Source organism: Bos taurus, unplaced genomic scaffold, assembly GCF_002263795.3.
Source record: "Bos taurus isolate L1 Dominette 01449 registration number 42190680 breed Hereford unplaced genomic scaffold, ARS-UCD2.0 Leftover_ScbfJmS_1764, whole genome shotgun sequence".
NCBI classification, from domain to species: Eukaryota; Metazoa; Chordata; class Mammalia; order Artiodactyla; family Bovidae; genus Bos; species Bos taurus.
This window is the reverse complement of record NW_020190865.1, coordinates 13,000-37,210: the sequence shown is the minus strand read 5'-3', so window position 1 is coordinate 37,210 and position 24,211 is coordinate 13,000. Positions and strand designations below refer to the sequence as shown.

The 24,211-nt window shown below is 49.5% G+C and overlaps 1 protein-coding gene across 1 annotated transcript; it reads left to right on the top strand.

Annotated features, from left to right (window-relative positions):
- Positions 1–4,156: 4,156 nt before the first annotated feature.
- Positions 4,157–23,920, top strand: LOC112445533 (sialate:O-sulfotransferase 2; the record flags this gene model as incomplete). The annotated part of the gene is made up of 4 exons (XM_024989048.2): positions 4,157–4,426; positions 5,035–5,972; positions 19,248–19,362; positions 23,732–23,920. Coding segments are annotated over exons 2-4 (683 nt in total), but the record flags the coding sequence as incomplete, so codon positions are not given.
- Between the last annotated feature and the right edge of the window lie 291 nt (positions 23,921–24,211).

Genomic DNA, 24,211 nt, shown 5'->3' with positions numbered 1-24,211 from the left:
TTCTTGGGAAACGAACAGGAGCGACGGTGCTGAGAGGAACTAAGGTAGAGGAGAGAAAGGAGTAGAGAAGGACAATGAGGGCGGTGCCGTGGATGCAGGCAAATTCCATTGGGGGGGAGGCCAACTGCGGATTTTCACGTCCTCAGTTCGTCACGCGCCCACCTATCGCCACTCCTATGTGAACCCACTCGCGAGGCTAGAAGTGCGAAAAGCTGACTAGCATGGGTGTGCCTTAAGCATTTTAGCAATTCTCAAGGTCTGTCATCTGTGACACGGCCATCCAGAACTTTGGACACCATTGGCAAAGGACTGTGCGGAGGTTCAAGTTCTCTGCTTGCTTCTCACTATTTCTGCACCAGTGTTCGCCCTGCGGCGCGAAGAATCCTTTTATAAACTCCTTTGAGTTCATGCAGAAGAATGGGGTGCTGGTGAAGTAACGAGAGAGAACTAGTGAAGGCGCCCCTTACTTAACGGGGCTCGGAGTCCAAGGGTGTCCCCTCTCTATCTCAGGTGACCCTCTGAGATAAGCACACAAGGTCGGGCAGCCAAACGACCTAACCTGGTGCAGTCTGGTTGTGGGCGAAACTCCGACTAACATGCGCCGCTTGAACATGTCCTCGGGGGGAGCCCTTTCCTCAGAATGCCGCGCTCCCCTTTCCAACCCCATTCGACAACAACACTAGGCTCAGTCCTTCTGTTCCCTGCCACGCTCCTAATAGTCTCATTATTTCTGTAAAACCCATTTGGCACCCACTCTAGAGACAAAAGATGTCTTGCAAATCTAAGAAGAACGGGCAGGGAACAACAAAAAGGAACTAGCCCAGAAATACCTGCACGAGAGACAGAGCCTACGGGAACAACAGCGGCAAGTCCTTGCTGTCCGTCCATACCTCGCAGCAGATGCCTGTTGCTTGTCGGCAAGGGGCTCTGGGGCCACTCACCTGTGATGCCACTGGGACGGGGAGGGGCTTGAGGCTCTTCCTGAGTCACTAGCTGATGTGCCAGATGTACAATTTTTTTTAACTGGGGTATAGTTGCTTTACAATGCTGTGTTAGTTTTCTAGTATACGATAAAGTGAATCAGCTATATGTGTACATATATTCCCTCCCTCTTGGACTTCCCTCCCACCCTACACCCGCATCCCACCCATCGAGGCCACCATAGAGCACCAAGCTGAGCCCCCTGTGCTCTTCCTGTAGTTTTCAATGCAATCCTCCAACCAATATATTTCGGGGGGAGTGTCAAACTTCTTATGTCCACTTCACAGGTCAGGAGCCTTGGTCGCTGAGAAGAGGTGTCTTGCCCCAGTCACACAGGTGGTGGATGGAAGAGGCGGGATTTGAGCCCAGATCGGTCTGCCTGCAGAGTCCATGCTCTTGCCTGCATGCCTCTGGAAGGGCTGGTGTCCCCCTCACCGCCTATTCCCATGAGGGCTGCTGGTCTTCCTTCATTCTGGCCCAACTGCGGAAATCTCTGCCATGTGCGTGATTTACATGGAATACCAGGGGACACCCCTCACTGCCCAGAGGTTTTTAAGCTGATAAGAGGCTGGTCTTTCCAAAGTGTCGGTGTGACCATGAAACTTCAGTTATAGTCCAGATTTCTGAGTTTGGCATTCAAGGCTCCCCAGGGTCTGACCCCAACCCACCGCTTCACTGCCTTCTTACCATGCACTAAGCTCCTCTAGTGGCTCAGAGGGTAAAGCATCTGCCTGCAGTGTGGGAGACCTGGGTTCGATTCCTGAGTCAGGAAGATCCCCTGCAGAAGGACATGGCAACCCATTCCACTATTCCTGCCTGGAGAATCCCATGGACGGAGGAGCCTGGTGGGCTATGTACAGTCCTTGGGGTCACAAAGAGTCAGACACGACTGAGCAATTTGGCTTCACTCAGTAAGCCCCTCAAGCTGCCTCCACCGCAGTGCCCTGCCCTGGGTGTGTGCTGCTCCTCCTCCCTAAAGTGTCCTTCTGCTGTTTCTTCACCCAGAAAGCTGACTCTTCCTGCAAGACCCGCCAGCTTAAAGACCCCTCCCAGAGGGCAGCCGTCTCTGAGTCCCCTCAGGGCAGCTTCAGACCCTCACTTCTTGGGGCTCCCACATTCCGGGGCCTCTTACCCGAGGGTACAGAAACCCCTTGACGTGTAAGCCAATATCTAGGAACTTTTGTGCAAGCGCTCTTCTCTGGGCATATGCCTGTAGTTTTTTGGTTTTTTTTTTTTTTTACATATTCTCAAAGGAATACAAGACTAGAATAGATGTGTGGTTAGGAACACAAGCTGTGAAATCAGATGAGCCCAGGTTCACAAGCCAGCTGCCACTTACCAGCTGTGTGGCCTTGGACAAGTACTTTATCATCCTGTGCTTTATTCCTCTCCTCTTTGAAATGGATCTAGATCTGCCTCATTGTATGACATGATGATTAAATCAGGCATTGTGTTTGTAGAGTGGTATCTGGCATATAATAAGTGCTCGATAAACATTAGCTGTTAATATAATTTCTGTTCTATATCTTATATATACCTTACTCATGGGATTTATCATTGTCCTCTGCCTGGAAAATCCATGGACAAGGAGCTGGTGGCTACAGTCCATGGGTCCAGAAGAGTTGGACACAACTGATTTTGACTTCACTTTCACTTTTCACTTTCATGCATTGGAGAAAGAAATGGCAACCCGCTCCAGTGTTCTTGCCTGGAGAATCACAGGGATGGGGAGCCTGGTGGGCTGCCATCTATGGGGTTGCACAGAGTCCGGACATAACTGAAGTGACTTAGCAGCAGCAGCAGCTCTAATATAGTGATTTGATATGGTGATCGTTTAAATTGCTCTCTCCCTCAGTAAACTCTGAATTCTTTGAAAGCAGCAACTCCGAGTTTTTTTTTTTTTTTTTTTTCAAATTATTTATTTCTGCGTTCCAAGCACATGCATGGTAGGCAAGTAACACATGTTGCTAAATGAATGGAGGAATGGGTGGATGAATGGGTGGGTGGAGAGCTGGATGAATGAGTGGGCTGTCCAATTCAGATGAATAGATAGATGAATGAATGGGTGATGGATGGATGGGTGGATGGATTAATGAACAGATTAATGAATGAATGGATGGAGGGGTAGGGGAATTGATGGATAGATTAAAGAATGAATGATGGATGGTGAATAGATTGTTGACTTAATGGATGGATGGATGGGTAGGTGGACTGCTGGGTAGATTAAAGAATGACGGATGGATGAACAGATAGTTTGACCCCACAGAGCATGCATTTGGGCTGTCTTGTTCATTGAATAGTTCCAAGTGCTTACAACGATAGTGTATGTAGGTGCTCAGTACTTAATTCTTGAATGAATAGGATGGCATATGTAGGAACACTGGACTCTACCTCACACCGCAGTTAAACTTTCATACTGCTGTCTGGATTTGGTAGGGGCTGTCACCATTCAAATCACCCATTGGCTGGCTGACAGTTGACTCCTTTGCAGTGGCCAAGATTGTCATGAGGCCCCCTGCTGGTGTGATATGAAACCACATAAGGCAAATGGAGTTCTTTTTTTTTTTTTTTCCATTTTCTAATTTACAATCTATTTTCTTCCAGACTGCTGATCCTGAGTGTTTACTGAAAAAACCATGGTTGTCAAACCTTTGTGCTCGTGATCATCACTTGAGAGCACCTGGTTACATCTGTAGGCTTCCTCCTCAACCAGAAATTCTGATTGGAGAGATTGGGAATCTTCATGAGTAACCAGGCTCCCAAGGGATGCTGAATCAGACGCTCCTCAGACCACACTCTGAGGGGCCCTCATACAATGAGCCGCCACTGGCCACTGGGAGCAGGTGGAGACGGGCTGCTGCTTCAGGGGCTGTCTCGGAACTCCCAAGTGATGTCCTGACCGTGTGGGAGAAAGAGTCAAAAAGGCGGGGGTTCGGAGCTGTGCTTTTGTGTTCAGACCGTCCTAGGTTCCAATCCCACCTCCACCACTCACCAGCTGCGTATCCTCAGTTTCCTCATTTGTAAAATGGGAAATAGGCACTTCCCATGGGAACATGGGGAAGAGTAATTAATACACATGGAAGGCTCCATACAAAGCAGAGCATGCCATGCATAATAAATACTGAGTGAATGCGTATGTTGCTAAATGATTCTACTTTCCTTCCTTCTCCTTTTCTTCCTTGGATAAAAGAGAGGGACTCTGGGTTTGAACTCTTCCATGACAACGTGATCCCGGTGAGAGAAGGAACTGTGTCTCTTGGGTTCACAGCTTTATTCCCAGCACCTAGAACAGAGCCTGAAGGAGGGCATGGCAACCCACTCCAGTATTCCTGCCTGAAAAATCCCATGGACAGAGGAGCCTGGGGGCTACAGTCTACATGGGGCCCCAAAGAGTCGGACAGACTGAAGCGACTTAGCACACATGCAGGACAGTGCCTGCTACACAGTAGGTCTTCTATAAATATGTGTTTGGGGGGGAAAAAATGAACAAATTTGATCTAGTTCAGTATCAGCCACGTCCAGCAGACAGTCTGGCAAAGACCTAGGAAGTACATTTAGACTTAAAGTAACCCCCATGAATCAGCATATATTTGACAAATATGCAGATGTATGGGGCTTAGGAAGGGCTTCCCCCATGGCTCAGCAGTAAAGAATCTGCCTGCAATGCAGGAGATGCAAGAGGTGCAGGTTCAATCCCTGGGTTGGGAAGATCCCTTGGAGAAGGGAATGGCAACCCACTCCAGTATTCATGTATGAAAGATCCCATGGACAGAGGAGCCTGGTGGGCTACAGTCCAAAGGGTCGCAAAGAGTCAAACATGACTGAGCACTGAGCAATGGGGCTTAAGGACCTGAGTTTGTCCAAGATAAAGCTTGTCCCAAGATGAGGACCAGCAGGAGTCGCTTTTACCCAGCACTGCTGGGTTCTTTGGGCCACTGGTTTCCTCCCTCTCTGGACTCTGCATTCTCCCCTCCCCTGAGAATGTTCAAGAAAGCTTCACATTCTGGCCTCTGCCAGGAGGTTTCTTATGTCTGTACCTGTGCTCTTTTGCAGGTGGCAGCCCTGAGCCCTAATGCTTCACCAGATGAAAGGCTGCCCGCTTGTGTTTCCACCAGGTGGACAGACTGAGCTTGGTCCCCAGCTGGGAAAGAGGCCCTCTGTGAATTAACGTAGGTCCTATAGGCCTGAGCAACCAAGAACGGGCAAGAAGCGAACTCCAGCTGCCTGTGAACCCTCACAAAATCCTCCTCCGATTGCTATTTTCCAAGTTCTTTGGGAATTCTGCGGCAGAGAACAAGATGTAGGAACATGGGACCAACTCCTGAGTGCCCTGAGCCTCAGAACCCCTTTCATGGCCCAGAGAAGCCCACCCTGACCTCAGGAGGGCTGGGGAAGCCTGTCCTCTCTTCTCTTGGCGTCAGCCAAGCATTGGACTTGCCCTCCTGCCCTGGACTTGGCAGTCACCTTCACAGCGGAATTAAGACTGAAGACCCCCAGGGGCTCCATCCCTAAGGGAAGCTTAAGAAACAAAGCCCCCCTCCCTTCTCTCCTTGGACCACACCCCCCCAAGCCCCAGCTGAGCCCCAGCGATCCAGTCCGGAATGATCCCACTATGGCCAAGCTCTGGTTCAAATTCCAGCGGTACTTCCGCAGGAAGCCTGTGCGTTTCTTTACCTTCCTGGTGCTCTACCTGACAGCTGGGAGCCTTGTCTTCCTTCACTCTGGTTTTGTGGGTCAGCCTGCTGTCTCCCAGAACCAGGCCAACCCCGCTGCGGGGGCCCCAGTGGAGGGCGCTGAGCTGACCTTCCTGGGTGACTTAAATCTGGGCAGAGGCTTCCGGGACACAGGTGAAGTCTCAAGCATCGCCCGCAGGTACGGACCCTGGTTCAAGGGCAAGGACGGGAATGAGAGAGCCAAGCTGGGGGACTACGGGGGAGCCTGGAGCCGGGCCCTCAAGGGGAGGGTCGTCCGGGAGAAGGAGGAGGAGCGAGGTAAGAGGGGTGAGCCTCTGGGCTGGAAGGTGGCTGAGGACAAGGGAAGGGGGATGATGATACTAATAATATTATAGTAACAGCTGCCAGTGTTCAGTGTTTCCTAGGAACCAGCCATTATATATGCAGGAGGTTTCACAGAGGAGAAAATTGAAGCTCAGAGACATTAGGTAGCTTGCCCAGGGTCACACAGCTTATAAACATCCACGCTTAGAGCTGAACCCTGAATCTGTCAGAGTTCAACATCTGACCCTCCCATGCAGCCCTTTATAGCCCTTGTTACATGCACCTGAAAATCAAAACCCCGAGCATCTATTGAGCACTTACTAAGGGCCAGGTACTTTTCCAAGCACTTGACAGGCATCAAATTACAGCCACAACCCCATGTGATAGGTGCTATTATTCCCATTTTAAAGATGAGGAAACTGAGGCCCCGGGAGCCTAAGGTCACACAGCTAGCTAGTGGCAGAGCTTCTGTTCTGCTTAGCCGGATCCCTTGGTGAGGGCGCTTAGGGGACTTCGTTTCGTTGCATTTTCTTAGCCTGTCACAGTCAAAGTGGGCTTTTCTTCCTAAGTACATCACCTCACTTGATTTTCACTACACTCCATGGACTTAAGGAATGTGATCCTATGCCCAGTTAACACACATGGAAACAGGCTTGGAGAAGTGAAAACTTTCCCCAAGGCCACATAGCTGGTCAGTGACAAGTTCAAAGCAGACACATCTGGCCTGGATGCTGGCTCTATGACTACTTCCCAGGGTCAACTGATGTCCCCTCATCAGAGCAGCGTTCTGGGGAGGACCCCACAACTCCTGCAGTTCATGAGATTAACACGAATGGACATTTCCAGAATCACAGCCAGATGGTTTGGGAGGATCTACCACCAATCAGGACAGAAGGAAAACCTCCCCAGCCCTTGTGTTCCCTGCCACATGTCACACTTCCGCTGTCATTCAACTTGTGGAAAAACCCCTTCTCCCACCGTGGAAGGAAGCAGGGCTATTGGAGGGGACTCGTCCTGGGGAGCATGTTTCCCTGCTTCAGTCCCAACCTGCTTCTGGCTCAGGAGCCATCCAGAAGACCCCATCATTTTACCCTCAGGAATTTTCTAGAATTCCACTTCCTTGAAAACTTCACAGGGCAGTGAAGGAGAAGGTGAAAGGTAGCAGAATGGCTTAGGGAACTTGGATTCATAGTCCAACTCCACTCCAACCAGTCATGCAGTCCAAGCAAGTGGCTTGGCCTTTTCATGCCTCAGTTTTGTCATCTGTAAGATGGGAACAATGGCCTCCTTCCTGCCAGGCTTCTCCTGAGAGTTTGATGAGACATGATTATGGAAACACCTAGCATGATGCCTGCACAGAGTCGAGTCTTAGGGGTGATCAGGAAGGTCTGTGGATCCACCTGGGTAAGGGACCCCATCTTGTAGGCATAGCTGAGGTGTGAGGTGCTGCCTTGATGGAGAAATTCTCTCACTGCCTTCTCCAATCACCAAGCTTCATCTCATCCCAGCCACTCCAAACTCCTTCTGCTACTTTGCAAGCCCCATCAAACTTAGGATAAATTCCAGAGCCCCCATCATGGCCCACCATGTTGTAACACTTGGCATTATATGTTGTAACATTAACATGTAACACTTCCCACCCACTTCACCACACATCTTAAACACACCAATCCCGTTCCTACCTCAGGATCTTTTTATAGTTAGTCTCTTCCATCTGGGATGCTCTTTCCCATATCTTTGCATGGCTCCCTTCCTCCCTTCCATCAGGTCTCCAGTCAAACCATGGCATCCTGTAGCAGTCTTCCTGGAATGCCCTAAAGTAGCTCCATTTTGTGCCTGGTCAGGACCACGTTCCCCAATTCTATTTTTGTCACAGTACCTATCACCATCTGAAAGTATCTTGCTTTTATTTGCTTCCTTAGTTTTTTAATTTGTGAAATTTTATTTACTTATTTTATTTTTGGCTGCTCTTGGTCTTGGTTGCTGCATGGGCTTGCTCTAGTTGTGAAAAGCAGGGCTAGTCTCTAGTTTCAGTGCACAGGCTTCTCAGTCCAGTGGCTTCTCTTGTTGTGGAACACAGGCTCTAGGCATGCGGGCTTCTGTAGTTGTAGCAGGCAGACTCAATAGTTGTGGCACGGCATGTGATATCTTCCTGGACCAGGGATCGAACCAGTGTCCCCGGCATTGCAAGGTGGATTCTTAACCACTGAACCACCAGGGAAGCACTTTGCTTCCTTGTAGTCTATCTCTACTACTAGACTGTCAGCTCCATGAAGGCAGAAATGGGTACCTGTCCCGATTGCTTCGTTCTATCAGCACCTTGGACAGCACCAGAAACAAAGATGGTACTCAGTACCTACTGGTTGTATAAAAGAGTTATTGGATGCACAAATGAGGGAATGACCAGCCTGCTGCCTGGCCACAGCTCTACTCATCCTCCAGGTCTCAGCTTAGTTCACCTGCAGAAAATTGCCCTGACCCCCCTCTGCTGCTGCTAAGTTGCTTCAGTCGTGTCCAACTCTGTGCGACCCCATAGACGGCAGCCCACCAGGCTCCGCCATCCTTGGGATTCTCCTGGCAAGAACACTGGAGTGGGTTGCCATTTCCTTCTCCAATGCATGAAAGTGAAAAGTGAAAGTGAAGTCGCTCAATCGTGTCCAACCTTCGAGACCCCATGGATTGCAGCCCACCAGGCTCCTCTGTCCAAGGGATTTCCCAGGCAAGAGTACTGGAGTGGGTTGCCATTGCCTTCTCCGACCCCCCTCTAGGCTTGATCAAATGTTCCTTCTCTGTACTCCCTGTTATGGCCCTTATGTGAATGGTAATTTCCTGTGTTTGTTGAGATCCTCTAATAGAATATGATTCCCTAATGGCACAGTTGATACATCCAACAACAATAGAAACAAATAGAAGGAAATACCACCGCCCCTGTTCCAGGTAGTTACTACCATTGCTTGAGCACCTCCTTCATGCCAGCCACTGTTCCATGTGCTTTTCATATGTTATTTGAATGAGATGATATATGTAAAATGCTTTTCAGATCTCTTGGCTTTTAATAATAGGTCACTTAATAGTTTCTGCCACTACTATTAATAGTAGTAGAAACAGTAGCTAAATATATATTGAATGGTTATTATAGGCTAGACCGTCATTGCCTTATGTAATTATCACAACGACTCAACAAGTTAAAGACTATTATTATCCTATTTTACAAATGAGAAATTTTTAAACTCAGAAGAAGTCACTTACCCCAGGTTACCCACGTGGTGAGTAGAGGAACTGAGGTTTGAAGCAAGATTCATTTAATTCCAAAGCTTGTGAGCCCTCTTCTCTACCATGCTACCCCACCCCTTGCTTCTGGAAATCTTAGATATTTTATAAAGTATAAAGAGAGACAGAAGAGAAAATAAAGAAGCCTGGAGCGCAGAGCTCTCATCAGGCAGCTTTGAAATCAGGCAGTCTTATTAAGAAAACACAAATTCAGACTGTCCTTGATTAACTTATTCAGAGTTCAGCAAGGAAACACAACATATTAGATTAACGCTAATAAAAATGAGACGCTTCCTTGACCTGATGCTAAACACATTTGGTTTTTATCTAAAGTTGGCAAAGGCTCTGCTGGATGCAACGACCCAAGACTTAAGCTGTAAAGGACTCGGAGCCCATCACGAGACAGGAAGGGAGGGTGGAGCTGCTCCCAGGCTGGGCTGGGGTTGGGCAGGAAGTCTGACTTCCTGGGTGGAGCTGGCACCTGCAACGTGCCAGTCACCTTGCTAGGCTTTCGAGATCCTGTGCTCTGAGCAGCCACATGAGGGTTCAAATTCCAGTTCTGTGGTAGCTTGTGAAGCTCTTTGGGCAGGTCACCTCAGTTTCCTTTGGGAGGTAAAAGGTACTTAACATCAGATGTCTGTTGTGATGATTATATAAGATAAATCGATGGCATGCTCTCTAAATGCCAGGCACTGTTCTAAACACTTTGAAGCTGGTACATCCCATAGTCTTCTTGGCAGCCCAGTTAAGTAGACACTGTCATTAACTCCTCCTTCCAGGGAGGAAATAGAGGCACAGAGAGGTTAGGTAACCTGCCCGAGGTTAACCAGCAGGAGGAGAGGATAAATCAATATTTGAACCCGGGAGGTTTGGATCTTACACTTGAACCCTAAGCACTACATCGTCAGTTCTCAGTGCACAGACAGTGTTCAGCACAGACCCTGGGCCCCAGTAAGCACTTAGTGTGTGCTGGCTATTATTATTAATATTGTAATCCTGTAGGAGAGAACAGAGGTGATGTGACTTGCCTTAGGTGACCCCGTTGCCGGGAGCACAGCCAGGAGCTGACTCCAGTTTGATTTCAAAATCTGTGCTGTTTCTGTTTCCCCCACCCCAGATTACAGAGGGTGTTGGGCTGGGCTTGAAAAAGGACACAGGAGATTTAGTCAGCATTTTTGGAAGCAACCGCAGGGCTCCCACTTCCCACCTCCTCCAGCAGAAGATGCAATCTATGCAGGTTATGGAGGGTCAGCTCTGGGTCAGACTGTGTGCTCATACTCAGCCTTATGTCTGTAGGAAGTATTAAACTCTTCCATAGGTGAAGAAACGGAGGCTCAGAGGGGTTAAAGGACTTGTCCCATGTCGCACAGGTGCCAAGTGGCAGAGCAGACTCCAACCCGACTCTTGTTTACATCCAAAGCTCTTCTTTAAAAAAAAAAATTTTTTTTTGTTTGTTCTTGGTTGTGCAGGGTCTTTGTTGCTGCATGTGCTTTGCTCTAGTTGCAGCTAGCGGGAGCTACTCTCTAGTAAGGGTGCCCGGGCTTCTCGCTGCAGAGCATGGCCTCTAGGATGAGCAGGCTTAGCTGCTCTGAAGCGTGTGGGGTCTTCCCAGATCAGGGATCAGACCATGTCTCCTGCATTGGCAGGTGGATTCTTTACCACTGAGCCACAAGTTCAGTTCAGTCGCTCAGTTGTATTCGACTTTTTGTGATCCCATGGACTGCAGTACACCAGGCCTCCCTGTCTATCACCAACTCCTGGAGTTTACTCAAACTCAGGTCCATAGAGTCGATGATGCCATCCAACCACCTCATCCTCTGTCATCCCCTTCTCCTCATGCCTTCAATCTTTCCCACCATCAAGATCTTTTCAAATGAGTCAGCTCTTCACATCAGATGGCCAAAGTACTGGAGTTTCAGCTTCAGCATCAGCCCTTCCAATGAATATTCAGGACTGATTTCCTTTAGGATGGACTGGTTGGATCTCCTTGCAGTCCAAGGGACTCTCAAGAGTCTTCTCCAACACCACAGTTCAAAAGCATCAATTCTTCAGTTCTCAGCTTTCCATAGTCCAACTCTCACATCCATACATGACCACTGGGAAGACCATAGCCTTAACCAGATGGACCTTTGTTGACAAAGTAATGGCTCTGCTTTTTAATATGCTGTCTAGGTTGGTCATAGCTTTTCTTCCAAGGAGCAAACATCTTTTCATTTCATGGCTGCAGTCACCATCTGCAGTGATTTTGGAGCCCCCCAAAATAAAGTCTCTCACTGTTTCCATTGTTCCCCATCTATTTCCCATGAAGTGATGGGACCAGATGCCATGATCTTAGTTTTCTGAATATTGAGCTTTAAGCCAACTTTTCCCTCTCCTCTTTCACTTTCATCAAGAGGCTCTTTAGTTCTTCTTTGCTTTCTGCCATAAGTGTGGTATCATCTACATATCTGAAGTTATTGGTATTTCTCCCGGCAATCTTGATTCCAGCTTGTGCTTCATCCAGCCTGGCATTTCACATGATGTATTCTGCATAGAAGTTAAATAAACACAGTGACAATGTACAGCCTTGACATACTCCTTTCCCGGTTTGCAACCAGTCTGTTGTTCCATGTCCGGTTCTAACTGTTACTTAAAAAAGATCCAGAGCCACCAGGGAAGCCCCCAAAGCTCTTATTCTTAACCACTGAGCTATATTGTTCATTGTTCAGTCACTCAGTCATGTCCAACTCTTAATAGAATCCCAACTCCATTCATTCATTCATTCATTCTGTATTTATTGCATGTCTGTTTGCCTTGCCTGTGCTGGGAGGTGGAGACACAAGAATGATTCAAGCACACTTTTTCTTTTTTTGGTCGAGGAATAGTCATACCCTCCAGGAGAAAGAAAGACAAGTAAAAAGATGAATTATATTTTAGAATATAACTTTTTTCTTGATTATCAAAGTCACATATGCTTATTGTAGAAAAATTAGAATACACAGCAAAAAGAGATAAAAGTTAAAATAGCCCAGAGGCCCACCATCCAACAACAGTCATGATCAACCCTGTTGAGGTATCACCTTTTTGGTCTTGTTTCCTCCCTTGTGGGTTTATTTCTAAAGAATTGTTGTTCGGTCACTAAGTCCTGCCTGACTCTTTGCAATCTTATGGACTGCAGGCTCGAGGCTCCCCTGTCCGTCACCATCTCACAGAGTTGAGTTGGTGATTTCTAAACAATGGAACACTGTATATATATATATATATATATATATATATATATAGCATCATGTCATGCTTTCCCCCACTATAGCACTTTTTCATTTTGTTAAAAATTCTTCCACAGTGGGCCTAAATTCTTCATACTCTGAAAAAATAGTGCCCAGTACTTGGAAAATTGTTTAGAAAGTGCTAAGGTGGGGTAAACCAGGGGACTCTGGGATCCCAAGGGAGGGATCCGGTTGGGTCATGGGGCTGTATCATGCCTTCCTGAGGGGAGGAGATAGTTGAGCTGAGCCTGTTAGGATCCTTGTGCCCTGACCAAAGTGAAAGATGCGTCCCTTCTACCCCTAGGGAACCTAGATATGAGCAGGAATTCCAGGAATGCAATTTCCTGCACAAGGAAGCCCAGATAGCCCTGGAGTGATCCTCCTGAGGGACAACTTTCCAAGACAGTGAAGAGTCCCCAGCAGGAAAGTAACTGTTTCTCTTTTCCACAAAGAGATCAACCTTCTGGTCAATTTTTTTTTCTTACAGTCAATTTTAAAAATACCCCTGTAGGGACTTCCCTGGTGGTCCAGTGGCTAAAACTCCATGCTCCCAATGATCGGCGAGGTCCGATCCCTGGTGGGAGAACTAGATCCCGCTGCAACTAAGAGTTAACCTGCCTCAGCTTAAAGATGGGCTTCCCTGGTGGCTCAGTGGTAAAGAATCTGCCTGCCAATGCAGAAGACGCGGGGTCAATCCCTGGTCTGGGAAGACCCCACATGCCATGGAGTAACTAAGCCCATGTGCCACAGCTACTGAGCCTGTGCTCTACAGCCCGGGAGCCACAACTACAGAGCCCACATGCCGTGACGACTGAAGCCCAAGCACCCTGGAGACCATGCGTGACAACAAGAGAAGCTACCACGATGCGAAGCCGGAGTACCGCAACCAGAAAGAAAGCCTGCACAACAGCAAAGACCAAGCACAACCAAAAATAAAATAAATAAATAAATTTCTTTCCAAAAGAAGAAAAAGGTCTTGTGTGCTGCAACTAAAGACCCAGAGCAGCCAAATAAATAAATAGTTTTTAAAAATATCCCCATATTGGTGTTCAAGGGCTGCTATAGCAAAGTACCATGAACTGGGTGGCTTGAAACAACAGAGATGTATTACCTTGCAGTTCAGGAGACTAAAAGTCCAACATCAAGACGGGCTCTCAAAGCCCCTGAGAGGGAATCTCTTGCAAGCCTTTTCCCCAGCTTCTGGCATCAGTGGGAACTCTTGGCCTTCCTTGCAGCTGTAAAACACCAGTTGTTGCCTCTGTTTTCACATGGTCTTCTCCTCGTGTCTCTGGGACTTCAGAGAGCTGCTTGCTGCTTTCTTATAAGGACACCAGTCATGTTGGATGGGGACCCACCTACTCCAGTATCACCTCATAATTAATTACATCAGAAGTGACCCTATTTCCAAAGAAGGTCACATTCTGAGGTACTGGGCTTAGGACTTCAACTGATCTTTTTTTTTATGAGGGGCACAGTTCAACCCAAAATACCTTTATGTTGGTTTTCTTTTTTTTTAATTTTCATTTCATTTCTTTGGCTGTGTCCGGTCTTGGCTGTGGCACGTGGGATCTTCATTACATCATGTGGGATCTTTGGTCACGGCGCACTGACTCTCTAGCTGTGGCATGGGCTCAGTGGTCGCAGCAAGCAGGTACTTGGTTGCCCCAAGGCACGTGGGATCTTATTTCCCCAACCAGAGATTGAACTTGCGTCCCCTGCACTGCAAGGAGAATTCTTAACCCCTGGACCACCAGGGAAATCCTACACGCTTATGTTTTATTTCCACTTTTTAGGCAGGACCTTGAGTACTACAGCCAGCCTGCTTGCAATGGCAGGATTAGAACCCAGATCTGGTAGACTCTGAAACTGGTCCTTGAGGACACTGTAATACCTCCTGTCTGCAAATCTGCTCACAAACAATAAATAAGAGGAATACAAATTAGCACATGTTTAGCTATCCTCTTAACAAATTACCTTTATTGAAGAGAACAACGTTGCTTGAAAAGGAAGATTAATTGAAGCAAAAGAGGGGGAAAAAAGGACAGGAAAGGGGGAAAAATAGTCAGGAAAGCTCTTTTCCAGATGCTTGTGTTCTCCTGGGCTCACCCCTCACTGGTTTCCGCGCTTGAGATAAATAGCAAGGCTGGGATGGGACTTTGCCATTTCAGCGATATTCGGATGGCTGCTCCGACGAGCTGATAGATTGTATGAACTCAGCCATTAATTCACCCTCGAGTGGCCTGTGAATTTTGTCCCTGTTTTACATACCCGACCTCCCCCTCATCTCCGGGAGATTCTGCCACTGCAGCAGAACTTGAGGAAAATCGGAAGTGGGTTGGATGGTAGCCCACCCCCTCCCACCCCGTCACCCCACCATGAGCTTATCTCTAACTGGGCGATAGAGCTCCGGCGACAGGGTTGCCGGTCGTGTTGGCCACAGCCTGCACTGAGGGTCAGGAGGGAAAGAGTCACCAGCCCTTCCTTGCCCGGGGCAAGGAGGAAACAGATTCAGTATCCGTTTCCTGACCCAAAGAGCTCAGCCCATCCGTCAGGTCACAGTATATAGCATGCCCAGGCTTCTCCAGAGCAGCCGTGAAGGGGACCGCAAGTCCCTTTTTCCCTCCTGTGGACAGAGGAAGAAGAGGAGGTTCATCTGTTCCCACATCAAGTCTTTGAGCGGCTGTTGTGTGGGTCATCTCAGCCTGTTGCCTGGTCTGGTGGGAGGGTTAGGGAAGGGATGGTACAGCATTTAAAAGCCCAGGCTTTGGGGCAGATGGACCTATGGTCAAGTATTAACTCCTCTTCCAAAAGACCCTCCGTCTCCCATCATTCCTCCAGGAAGGTCTCTCTGGCGGGATGGAGAAGCCTTTCTCCCAAGCCGAGACTAAGTGTGGTACACAAGAAAGGGCAGCCTAAATAGGGACATAGTCTGGGCTCCCCCAGCTGGGTGGACTCGAGCAACTTAGCTCGGCAGTCAGCATATTAGTCAGTGCTCCTGTGATGGCAGGTGACAAAAAACCCACCTTCAATCAGCTTCAGCCAAAGAAGAAAATGTAGTGTGTCTTGTCCCCAAACTACCGAAGAGCCTAGGTTGTCAAATGAATGAATTGTGCCATTCTCTTCCTAACTCTCATCTCTGCTTGCTTCTGACTTAGCTTGGTTCTCCTGCACAGACTGACTTTGTGCCAGGGATCTTGGCTGTTGGTAATTCTGGGCTTAGAAAATACCAGTGTCACAACTCAAGGGAGACAGGCTTCTTTCTCCCAGCTTTAATCTAAAAGAATCCAAAAGGTAGGTCCTGTGTCCTTCCCTGGAGCCATCAATCACTGGCTGGTGGCAGGTGAATATGATCGGCTCTTCCAAGGTCAGCGTCTCCCCAAGATGAGAGCAGGTAGGGGCTCCCCAGGTGGCACTAGTGGTACAAATCCGCCTGCCAGGGACGGAGGCGCAGGTTCCATCCCTGGCTCGGGAAGGTCCCCTGGACAAGGCAATGGCGACCCACTCCAGTAGTCTTGCCTGGAAAATCCCATGGACAGAGGAGCCTGGCAGGCGGGCTACAGTCCATGGGGGTTGCAAAGAGTGGGACATGAGTGAGCATGCACACGTGTGTGCAACAGAAGAACACAAGGACAGGGTGCTTTGAAGGCACAAAGAGTACCAGGACAGCCCACCCATTCACCCGTGTGTACATATGCTCACACACCTATTAATTTGATTATAAAACTCTCATCTAACACAATCCAAAATCCCACCTATAGTCAAATGCACCCACCCTCACCCTCTGGCGAGACCACCCATGGTCATAGTACTTCCAGCTCCAAGCCCAGCATTTCTGGGTTGTGAGCACTCATCTCCCTCAGGACTCAGTGTGGCACCTTATGATCCTGAGGCCTGTGGATCAAATGGAAGTGAAGCCTCCTCAAATGTACAATGGCTGGAGGACAGATCTGGGCTTAAATTTGAAGCGAGATGCTTCCAAGCCATAGGCACACAGACAGATTGCATCATTTCGAATTCTACTTAGAAACAAGTAAGATGGAGTAACATGAGTGGGGACCAGCCAGAAAGCATATACGTATGCCAGATACAAAGATTCACTTCTAAGACAGGGAGATGGGACAGTCATTAGGATCAGTCTCTTCATCTATAAGATGGATTAATAAGAAGGGTGTGAGGACCAAATCTTTCTAAATGAGGAATGGCACATAGTAGACAGCACATAGTAGGTACTCGATGCATATTCTCCCTCTCACACACACACAGCTTTTGACCTGATGACAATGACCTCATTCTGGCAAAATAAACAATGGCTCCCTCCCTTTCCCTTTCCCTTCCTCTCCTTCCTCCTTTTTCTTTCTCCTCCTGCCCATCCTTGGACACTCTGTCCTCTAGTGAACTATTGAACTAAGGTTACTTGCCAACCATGGCCCATGGAAGTTCTCTCTCCCAGCCCAGATGCAAACTTCACACACACACACACACACACACACACACACACACACACACACCCCCCTCCCCGGGCCATGCTTCCCTCTGTGACACAGGAGAGTCATCCATTGTTGAACAAGCACAGGGACAAGATGTCGGCTTTTCCAGAGCTGTCACCGTCTGACGTCCCTGCTCCAGGGAGGCAATGTTTCTTTTAAAGATGGACTGTTTTTAGTTGACCAAATCACCTCTGTCTTATGAAAGAAATTCAAGGTGATCAGGGTTGAGACACATCTCCAGCGAGGCTGACAAATTCTGCACCTCCTAGGGCGGCGTTGAGGGGACACAATTTCTCCTTAACGAGCCTGTATCCTCTGCTAGACCCTGTTCTCCATCACGAGTTGGGGCAGGGGAGTGGCGAGGAGCCCACAGTTTAAATAGACAGCAGCCTAGGCCTGAACGAGATCAAGTGGCATGTAGCATTTTCCTCAATCATTCTCCAGGAGGGCCATTTAATTCCAAGGGCTGGCTGGGTCCTCAGGCTCACCTCCAGTGACTCCCAAATGCAAGAGCACTGGGTTGGGGTCCGATAGACCTAAATTTAAATCTTTATTCTACCGTCAGTTAGTTTCAGGTCTGGGACAGCTCACTTCACCTTTCTGGGCCTCTGTTCAATCATCTAAGAACAGAGTCTAAGCATGCCAGGAGCCACTGCACCTGGGTCATTGCAAAGGTCCCCGGATCCAAAGAGAAACCAGAGGGGCTTTCCTGGTGGTCCAGTGGCTAAGACTTCGCCTTCCAGCGCAGGGGACGCAGGTTTGATCCCCAGTCGGGGACAGGAGCTCTAAGATCCCACATGCCTTCCGGTGAGAAACCAAACATAAAACAGAAACAATATTGTCACACATTCAATAAAGACTTTAAAATGGTCCACAGCAGGAAAAAAAAAGTCTTTAAAAAAAGAAAAAGCAGAGAGAAACAAGGAGGGCAGTAGTTCAGAACATGGGCTCTGCAGCCAGGTTGCCTGGGTCCAAACCCAGCCCCATGGGTATAAGCTGTGTTTCCTTGGGCTGCTGACTTAGCCTCTCGGGGCCTCAGTTTCCTCTTCTACATTGATGGGGAATATTAATAATTCCCTCACAGGCTCATTCTAAGGATCCACAGAGACAGTATGAGTAAAGCACTTAGCAAAGTGCATGTCCAAATTAATAATGATTGTAAGAACCCACGGGAAAGCCTTGATAGACTGTAAAGTACCGTCTTCGTGTACTATTTACCATGACGTGTAAGAACACACGTACTAATCTAAGAAAACTAAGTGAATGGTGTATCATTGGATGGTTGTTTAACATAATTCAAGATTTTCCTCTGAGGGACTCCCAGGGTGGTCCAGAGTTTAAGACTTTCCTCTTGCAGTGCAGTGGGTGTGAGTTCGGTCCCTGGTTGAGAAGCTAAGATCCCACCTGCCTCACGGCCAAAAACCCAAAACACAAAGCAGAAGCCATATTGTAGCAAATTCAATAAAGACTTTATAAAAATGATCCACATCAAACAGAATCTTTAAAAAAAATTTTTCCTTCTGGATGAAAGCCTTTACCTTGGCTCACAAGGTGGGAAAAGTGGGAAGAACTTCAAACAGCGCCGTGAATGGCTGGTTTCTTATGCCACTCACCTTAACGACGTGCCTATTATATGCAAGACCCTGTGGAGGACATGTTTATGCAGATAAGTCCATTTTAACCTCACTGGCCCGATATTTTCATCCCCACAGTGAAGGAAACTGGGCCTCAGAGAGATTAAGCGGCCCAAATGCTCTGGAATGTCCCCAAAGTGAGACAGTGATTTGGATATTGAGGTGTCCAAGTCCAGTGTTCCTTCCAAGAAAAAAAATAACCTTAAGTCATCTTGTAGAAATGACGGCAGGCTGTCAACGGATCAAGCTCTTCAGAGCTGTCTTAATAAGAGTCCCGTGTGCTTGGCACTTAGGGAATGAGGCTAGCTCGGGTTGCTGGGTGCCCAGTTGCCATCAGTAGAGCCCAGGGGTGTGCCCTTAACCCTGGCTATGCAAGGTCCCTTCCTCCCCTCTGTTGGCCTCCAAGGCCCACAGCCTTACCCACGGGACTCCACTGCCCCCGTAGACCAAGCTCTGCCAGTGCACACGAGTTTCAGGCTCTCTTGTTTCCACTTTACTGCTCAGAGGAAGGAACTGGTACCAAGAGGTCAACAAAGCCACATAGCCAGAGGCATACTCATCACTTCTGAAACGCTTTCAGCTTTGTCTCCTTCCCCCACCACCCCAGATCTTACTTTTCTCATCTTCCCAAAGCTAAGTACATTGGCTGCTACCTGGATGACACCCAGAGCCGGGCCCTTCGAGGCGTGTCCTTTTTCGACTACAAAAAGATGACCGTCTTCCGTTGCCAGGACAACTGTGCAGAACGGTAGGGTCCCAGGCTCCCTGCATTCAGACCTCTTCTTTTGCAGCTTCCTACCTGTGGTGGTCTTTCTTTTTTTCCGTGGGAGGGCATATGAAGGATGCATATGAAGGACTTTAAGGGAAGGGTGAGGCAACGGTGTGTGTGTGTGTGGGCATGCGTGTGCACATTCTCTTGCCTGAAAAATCCCATGGACGGAGGAGCCTGTCTCATGGACGCTGGAGATCAAGAGTAGGGAGTTGGTCTGTAGGAATCTGTGTGCAGTTATGTGAGGCTGTGCCTAGGTGTGAGTTTACAGTGTACACTCTGCAGAGTGATATGTTTGTGAGCTTAATGCCAACATCGAATTGCCTTTAAATAATAGTGGCTGTGAGTGCTGGAGTCTCTGTGGATATGCTGGCAAGGGTCCAGAATTGTGGGGAAAGCACGAGTGTTTACGTGCTGGCGAGTGTGAGTCTGTGGGCGTGAGGCTTGTGAGATGCCTGTGGGAAAGCTGAGGTGGGAGCCTGCAATCAGGGATATTTCGTGGTTCCCCAGTCAAGAGACTGTTCGTTCCTGCCCCAGGGAGAAACGCTCACCTGTCCAGGCAATGTGTTCCAATCTAAGGAGAAAACAATGTTCTCGATGAGAACAGGCCCTACGGGGAGGGAGCTGACGTTTAGAGAGTAGACAGACCCCAGGGGACGGCGAGGGGGGACCCTGGGGCCAGGCCTGGGAACAGCCCTGCTGTCCGGGAGGCACCGAGCAGTGAGCAGACCTGCCCTCCCCCATGCCCTGGGACCCTGGCCCGTGGCGGTTTGCAGGAGGCCTCTAACATGCTGACCTTCAGACTCGAGCCTGATGCCTCTGGAGGTCACAAGCTCTGGAAGAGCTTGGCTGCATGGCTGGAGAGGAAATGGGCAAGTGGGTGGCCAAGGGACCCTTCCCTCTCTCCCTGATTGGGAAACACTGTCTGCTTTATAATCAGCTTCCAGAACAGTCCACCATCAAAATCCTGAACACAGGACCACCTTCAGCTTAGGAGAGACTCCCAGCTCTCTAGGATATTGATTGATTAATTTATTTATTGGACTGTGGGGAGACGGAGGTAAATGGCAGGGCATGGCCTCAGAGGGGTCTTGTGGGGGCTGAAGAATTAGTATTTGCCAAGCAAATGTTTGAGAACAACGCCTGGCAGACAGCACGTGTAAGCTCTTGCTGTTCTGCGGCCCAAGCCTGCTCATGCTTCTGTCCCCCGACTAGCTGGGGAGCTCCTTGGAGGCAGGGCCTTGGCTGACTCACCTCTGGCTCTATCTGGAAGCACGTGTGGGCTGCCAACAAGCGTGTGAGGAACCAAACTGAACTACGCAAGTTGATCTGACTCATGTTCTGAAGCTCAGTCTTGGCTGTCGCCTCCTGAGAAGTCTCTCCTGGCACCCCAGGCATGTTGGGCCCCTCCTGCATTTCCACCATCGGCGATATATTCCATCTCACCCTCATCTCACTGTGCAGCCCTTTTCTAGTTATGTGCTTGTCTCTGCATCCAAGCTGTGAGCTCCAGGACGCGCGTGTCAGCATCAGCCGGGACGTGAAAGTCGCTGTCGTGTCCGACTTTTGCAACCCCATGGACTATACAGTTCATGGGATTCTCCAGGTCAGAATACTGGAGTGGGTAGCCTTTCCTTTGTCCAGGGGATCTTCCAAACCCAGGGATTGAACCCAGATCTCTGGCATTGCAGGCAGGTTCTTTAACAGCTGAGCCACAAGGGAAGCCCAAGAATACTGGAGTGGGTAGCCTATCCCTTCTCCAGCAGATCTTCCGGACCCTTGAATCGAACTGGGTCTCTTGCATTGCAGGCAGATTCTTTACCAACTGAGCTATCAGGGAAGCTCACCTGAGATCTTTCAAAACAAACTGCTGGGCCCCACCCCATCCCCAATTTTCGATTTGCTGGGTTTGAGGTGGAGTCCAAGAATTTGCATTTTTAACAAGTTCCCAGATGATACTGGATGCTGCTGGTCCCGGGACCATGGTTGGAGCCCCGCTGCTCTGACTTTCACATCCAGCTGGGAAACTTTCAAAGCTCCTGCTGTCCAGTAGTGGTCCTTCCATCAGTGCGTCCAGTTATACGTGATGGGCCCAGGGACACCTGAGAACCAAGGCTTCGGAGAGACAGAGAGGTGGAAGAAGGAGGCTGACCCAGCCCCAGGATGCCCAGATAGTTTAAGATGCTCCTGCTGCATCTGCAATTTGTTTTGGGGGCTCCAAAGTCACTGCAGATGGTGACTACAGCCATGAAATTAAGATGCTTGCTTCTTGGAAGAAAAGCTATGACCAACCTAGATAGCATATTCAAAAGCAAAGACATTACTTTGCCAACAAAGGTCCATCTAGTCAAAGCTGTGGTTTTTCCAGTAGTCATCTACGGATGTGAGAGTTGGACTATGGAAAGCTGAGAACCGAAGAGTTGATGCTTTTAAACTGGTGCTGGAGAAGACTCTTGAGAGTCCCTTGGACTGCAAGGAGATCCAACCAGTCCATCCTAAAGATCAGTCCTGAATATTCATTGGAAGGACTGATGTTGAAGCTGAAACTCCAATACTTTGGCCACCTGATGGGAAGAACTGACTCATAGGAAAAGACCCTGATGGTGGGAAAGATTGAAAGCATGAGGAGAAGGGGATGACAGAGGATGAGATGGTTGGATGGCATCACTGACTTGATGGACATGAATTTGAGCAAGCTCCAGGAGTTGGTGAAGGACAGGGAAGCCTGGCGTGTTGCAGTCCATGGGATTGCAAAGAGTCGGACACGACTAAGTGACTGAACTGAACTGAACTGCATTTGCAAGGAGATCAAACCAGTCAGTCCTAAAGGAAATCAACCCTGAGTATTCATTGGGACGACTAATGCTGAAGCTGAAGCTCCAATAGTTTGGCCACCTGATGTGAAGAGCTGACTCAATGGACATGAGTTTGAGCAAACTCCAGGAGACAGTGAAGGACAGGGAAGCCTGGCGTGCTACAGTCCATGGGGTTGCAGAGTTAGACACAACTGAGCAACTGAACAACAATTGCATCTGCCTAGGTGACCCTGTGGTTGCATGCCACCCTGAGTAGTTGAGATGTTCAGAGACATGAGTCTGGGTGGGTCTGTGTCTCCAGCTAGCCCCCGGAAGGCATGAGCTGACACCTCCTGTAAGTCCAGTCTTGCAGGACCAGTAATTTGCAGGCTGCCCCCCGCCCCCAGGAACCTTTCTCAATTCTGGAACATCCTCAGAGAATGCAGTGGGCAAGAGGGCTGAGCAGAGGTTGTCCTACTCCCCTCCCTGCCACTACTTCATACCCATCCCTGGAGCCAGAACAAGCAATTCCCTTCTCATCTGTTTACAGACGGATCCTTACCAAGAGTCCTTTTTAGGAAATGATTCCATAGCTGTGAAAAAAAAAAAGGAAAATGTTGCAGTGCCTGGATTTCTTTTTTGTTTTAAGGAAAGGAGTTTTTTTACTTGGCTGGATATGTGACCTTGGTTTTCCAGAGAGATGTGAGAGTCCCCTGCCCCCTCTCCTGGGCCCGACTTCTCTCAGGGGACATAGAGGTATCACCCCTGGGTGGTGTTTCCCGGAACAAAGGGGTTAGACTCTGCACCCATGCTTGGCTCCTGGCTGTGGACAGGGAGACCGGAGAGTAGGGAGGGCAGAGGGACCACAGGACCGGAAGGGTGTGGTGTGTGTCGGGGGTGCTGAAGGTGTATGTGGGGGGGTGCGACTGTGACGTGCTGTGTCTGTGTGGCGAGGTGTAGAGGGGGTGTGAGGCCTCAGGCAGGGAGGGAAGCCAGTGGTCTCCCTGGGGTCTCGTCCCCTCCTTGAGTCTCCCTGCCTGCCCCGCCCCAACCCAGGACCTCGCTGTAATCCTCCTTGGCTTCTTCCCCATTGCACCTGCAAGACTTTCAGACTCCTCAGCCTCCAAGACTTTCTCAGGGTCTCCTAATTCTCGATCTTGATGTCCCTTGGAGCACCCCTGTCCCCTAGATCTCCTTAGGTCTCCCTGACCCCCACAGCCTTCCTTGTTTTCCCCCTCCTGCTTCCAGGAAAATAAGGAGAGCCCCCCACCCCAGTCTCCTCCTTTCCCTGGGGTCTCCCCATCTCCTGAAGCCTCTTGTCTACCCGCTGTCCACTGTGGATGGGTCTCCTGTCCCCTGACGTCCCCTCTTTCCTCCCCCAGGGGGTCTCTCTGTCATCCCACCTTCAGCATCTGTAGCCCCATCTCCCCCAGGACCTCTGAGTCCCCAGAGCCGACCCATCCCCTGGGACCTCCTCCCTGGCCACGACTCCCTGCCCTCCCCGGGGGTCTCCATGGGGGCAGGCACCCTGGCCTGACAGCAGCCTCCCCCAGGGGTTACCTGTACGCTGGGCTGGAGTTCGGCGCCGAGTGCTACTGCGGCCACAAGATCCAGGCGGCAAACGTGAGCGAGGCGGAGTGTGACATGGACTGCAAGGGCGAGCGGGGCAGCGTGTGCGGCGGAGCCAACCGCCTGTCCGTCTACCGGCTGCAGCTGGCCCAAGAGTCAGCCCGCAGGTGTACGTGAGTCAGCCCCTCCCTCGCCGCCCCTCGCCCACCCGCGCCCCCCACCCCTCCTGAGCCCTCGGGCGCCCCCCGCCACCAGACACCACCACCCTGCCCCAGCCTTGCCTCCAGCCAAACCCCTCTTCCCCCTCCACAGACACCGAAAGCCTGACCTGGCCTGTCCTTCCTGACTGGCTGAGAGCAGGTTGTCCCTAATGATGGTGATGATGATACTGACAACAGCAAACGCTCCATCGTTTCCGAAGTGCCTTCTTTGCAAGAGCACACGTGGTCCTCACGATGGCCCTC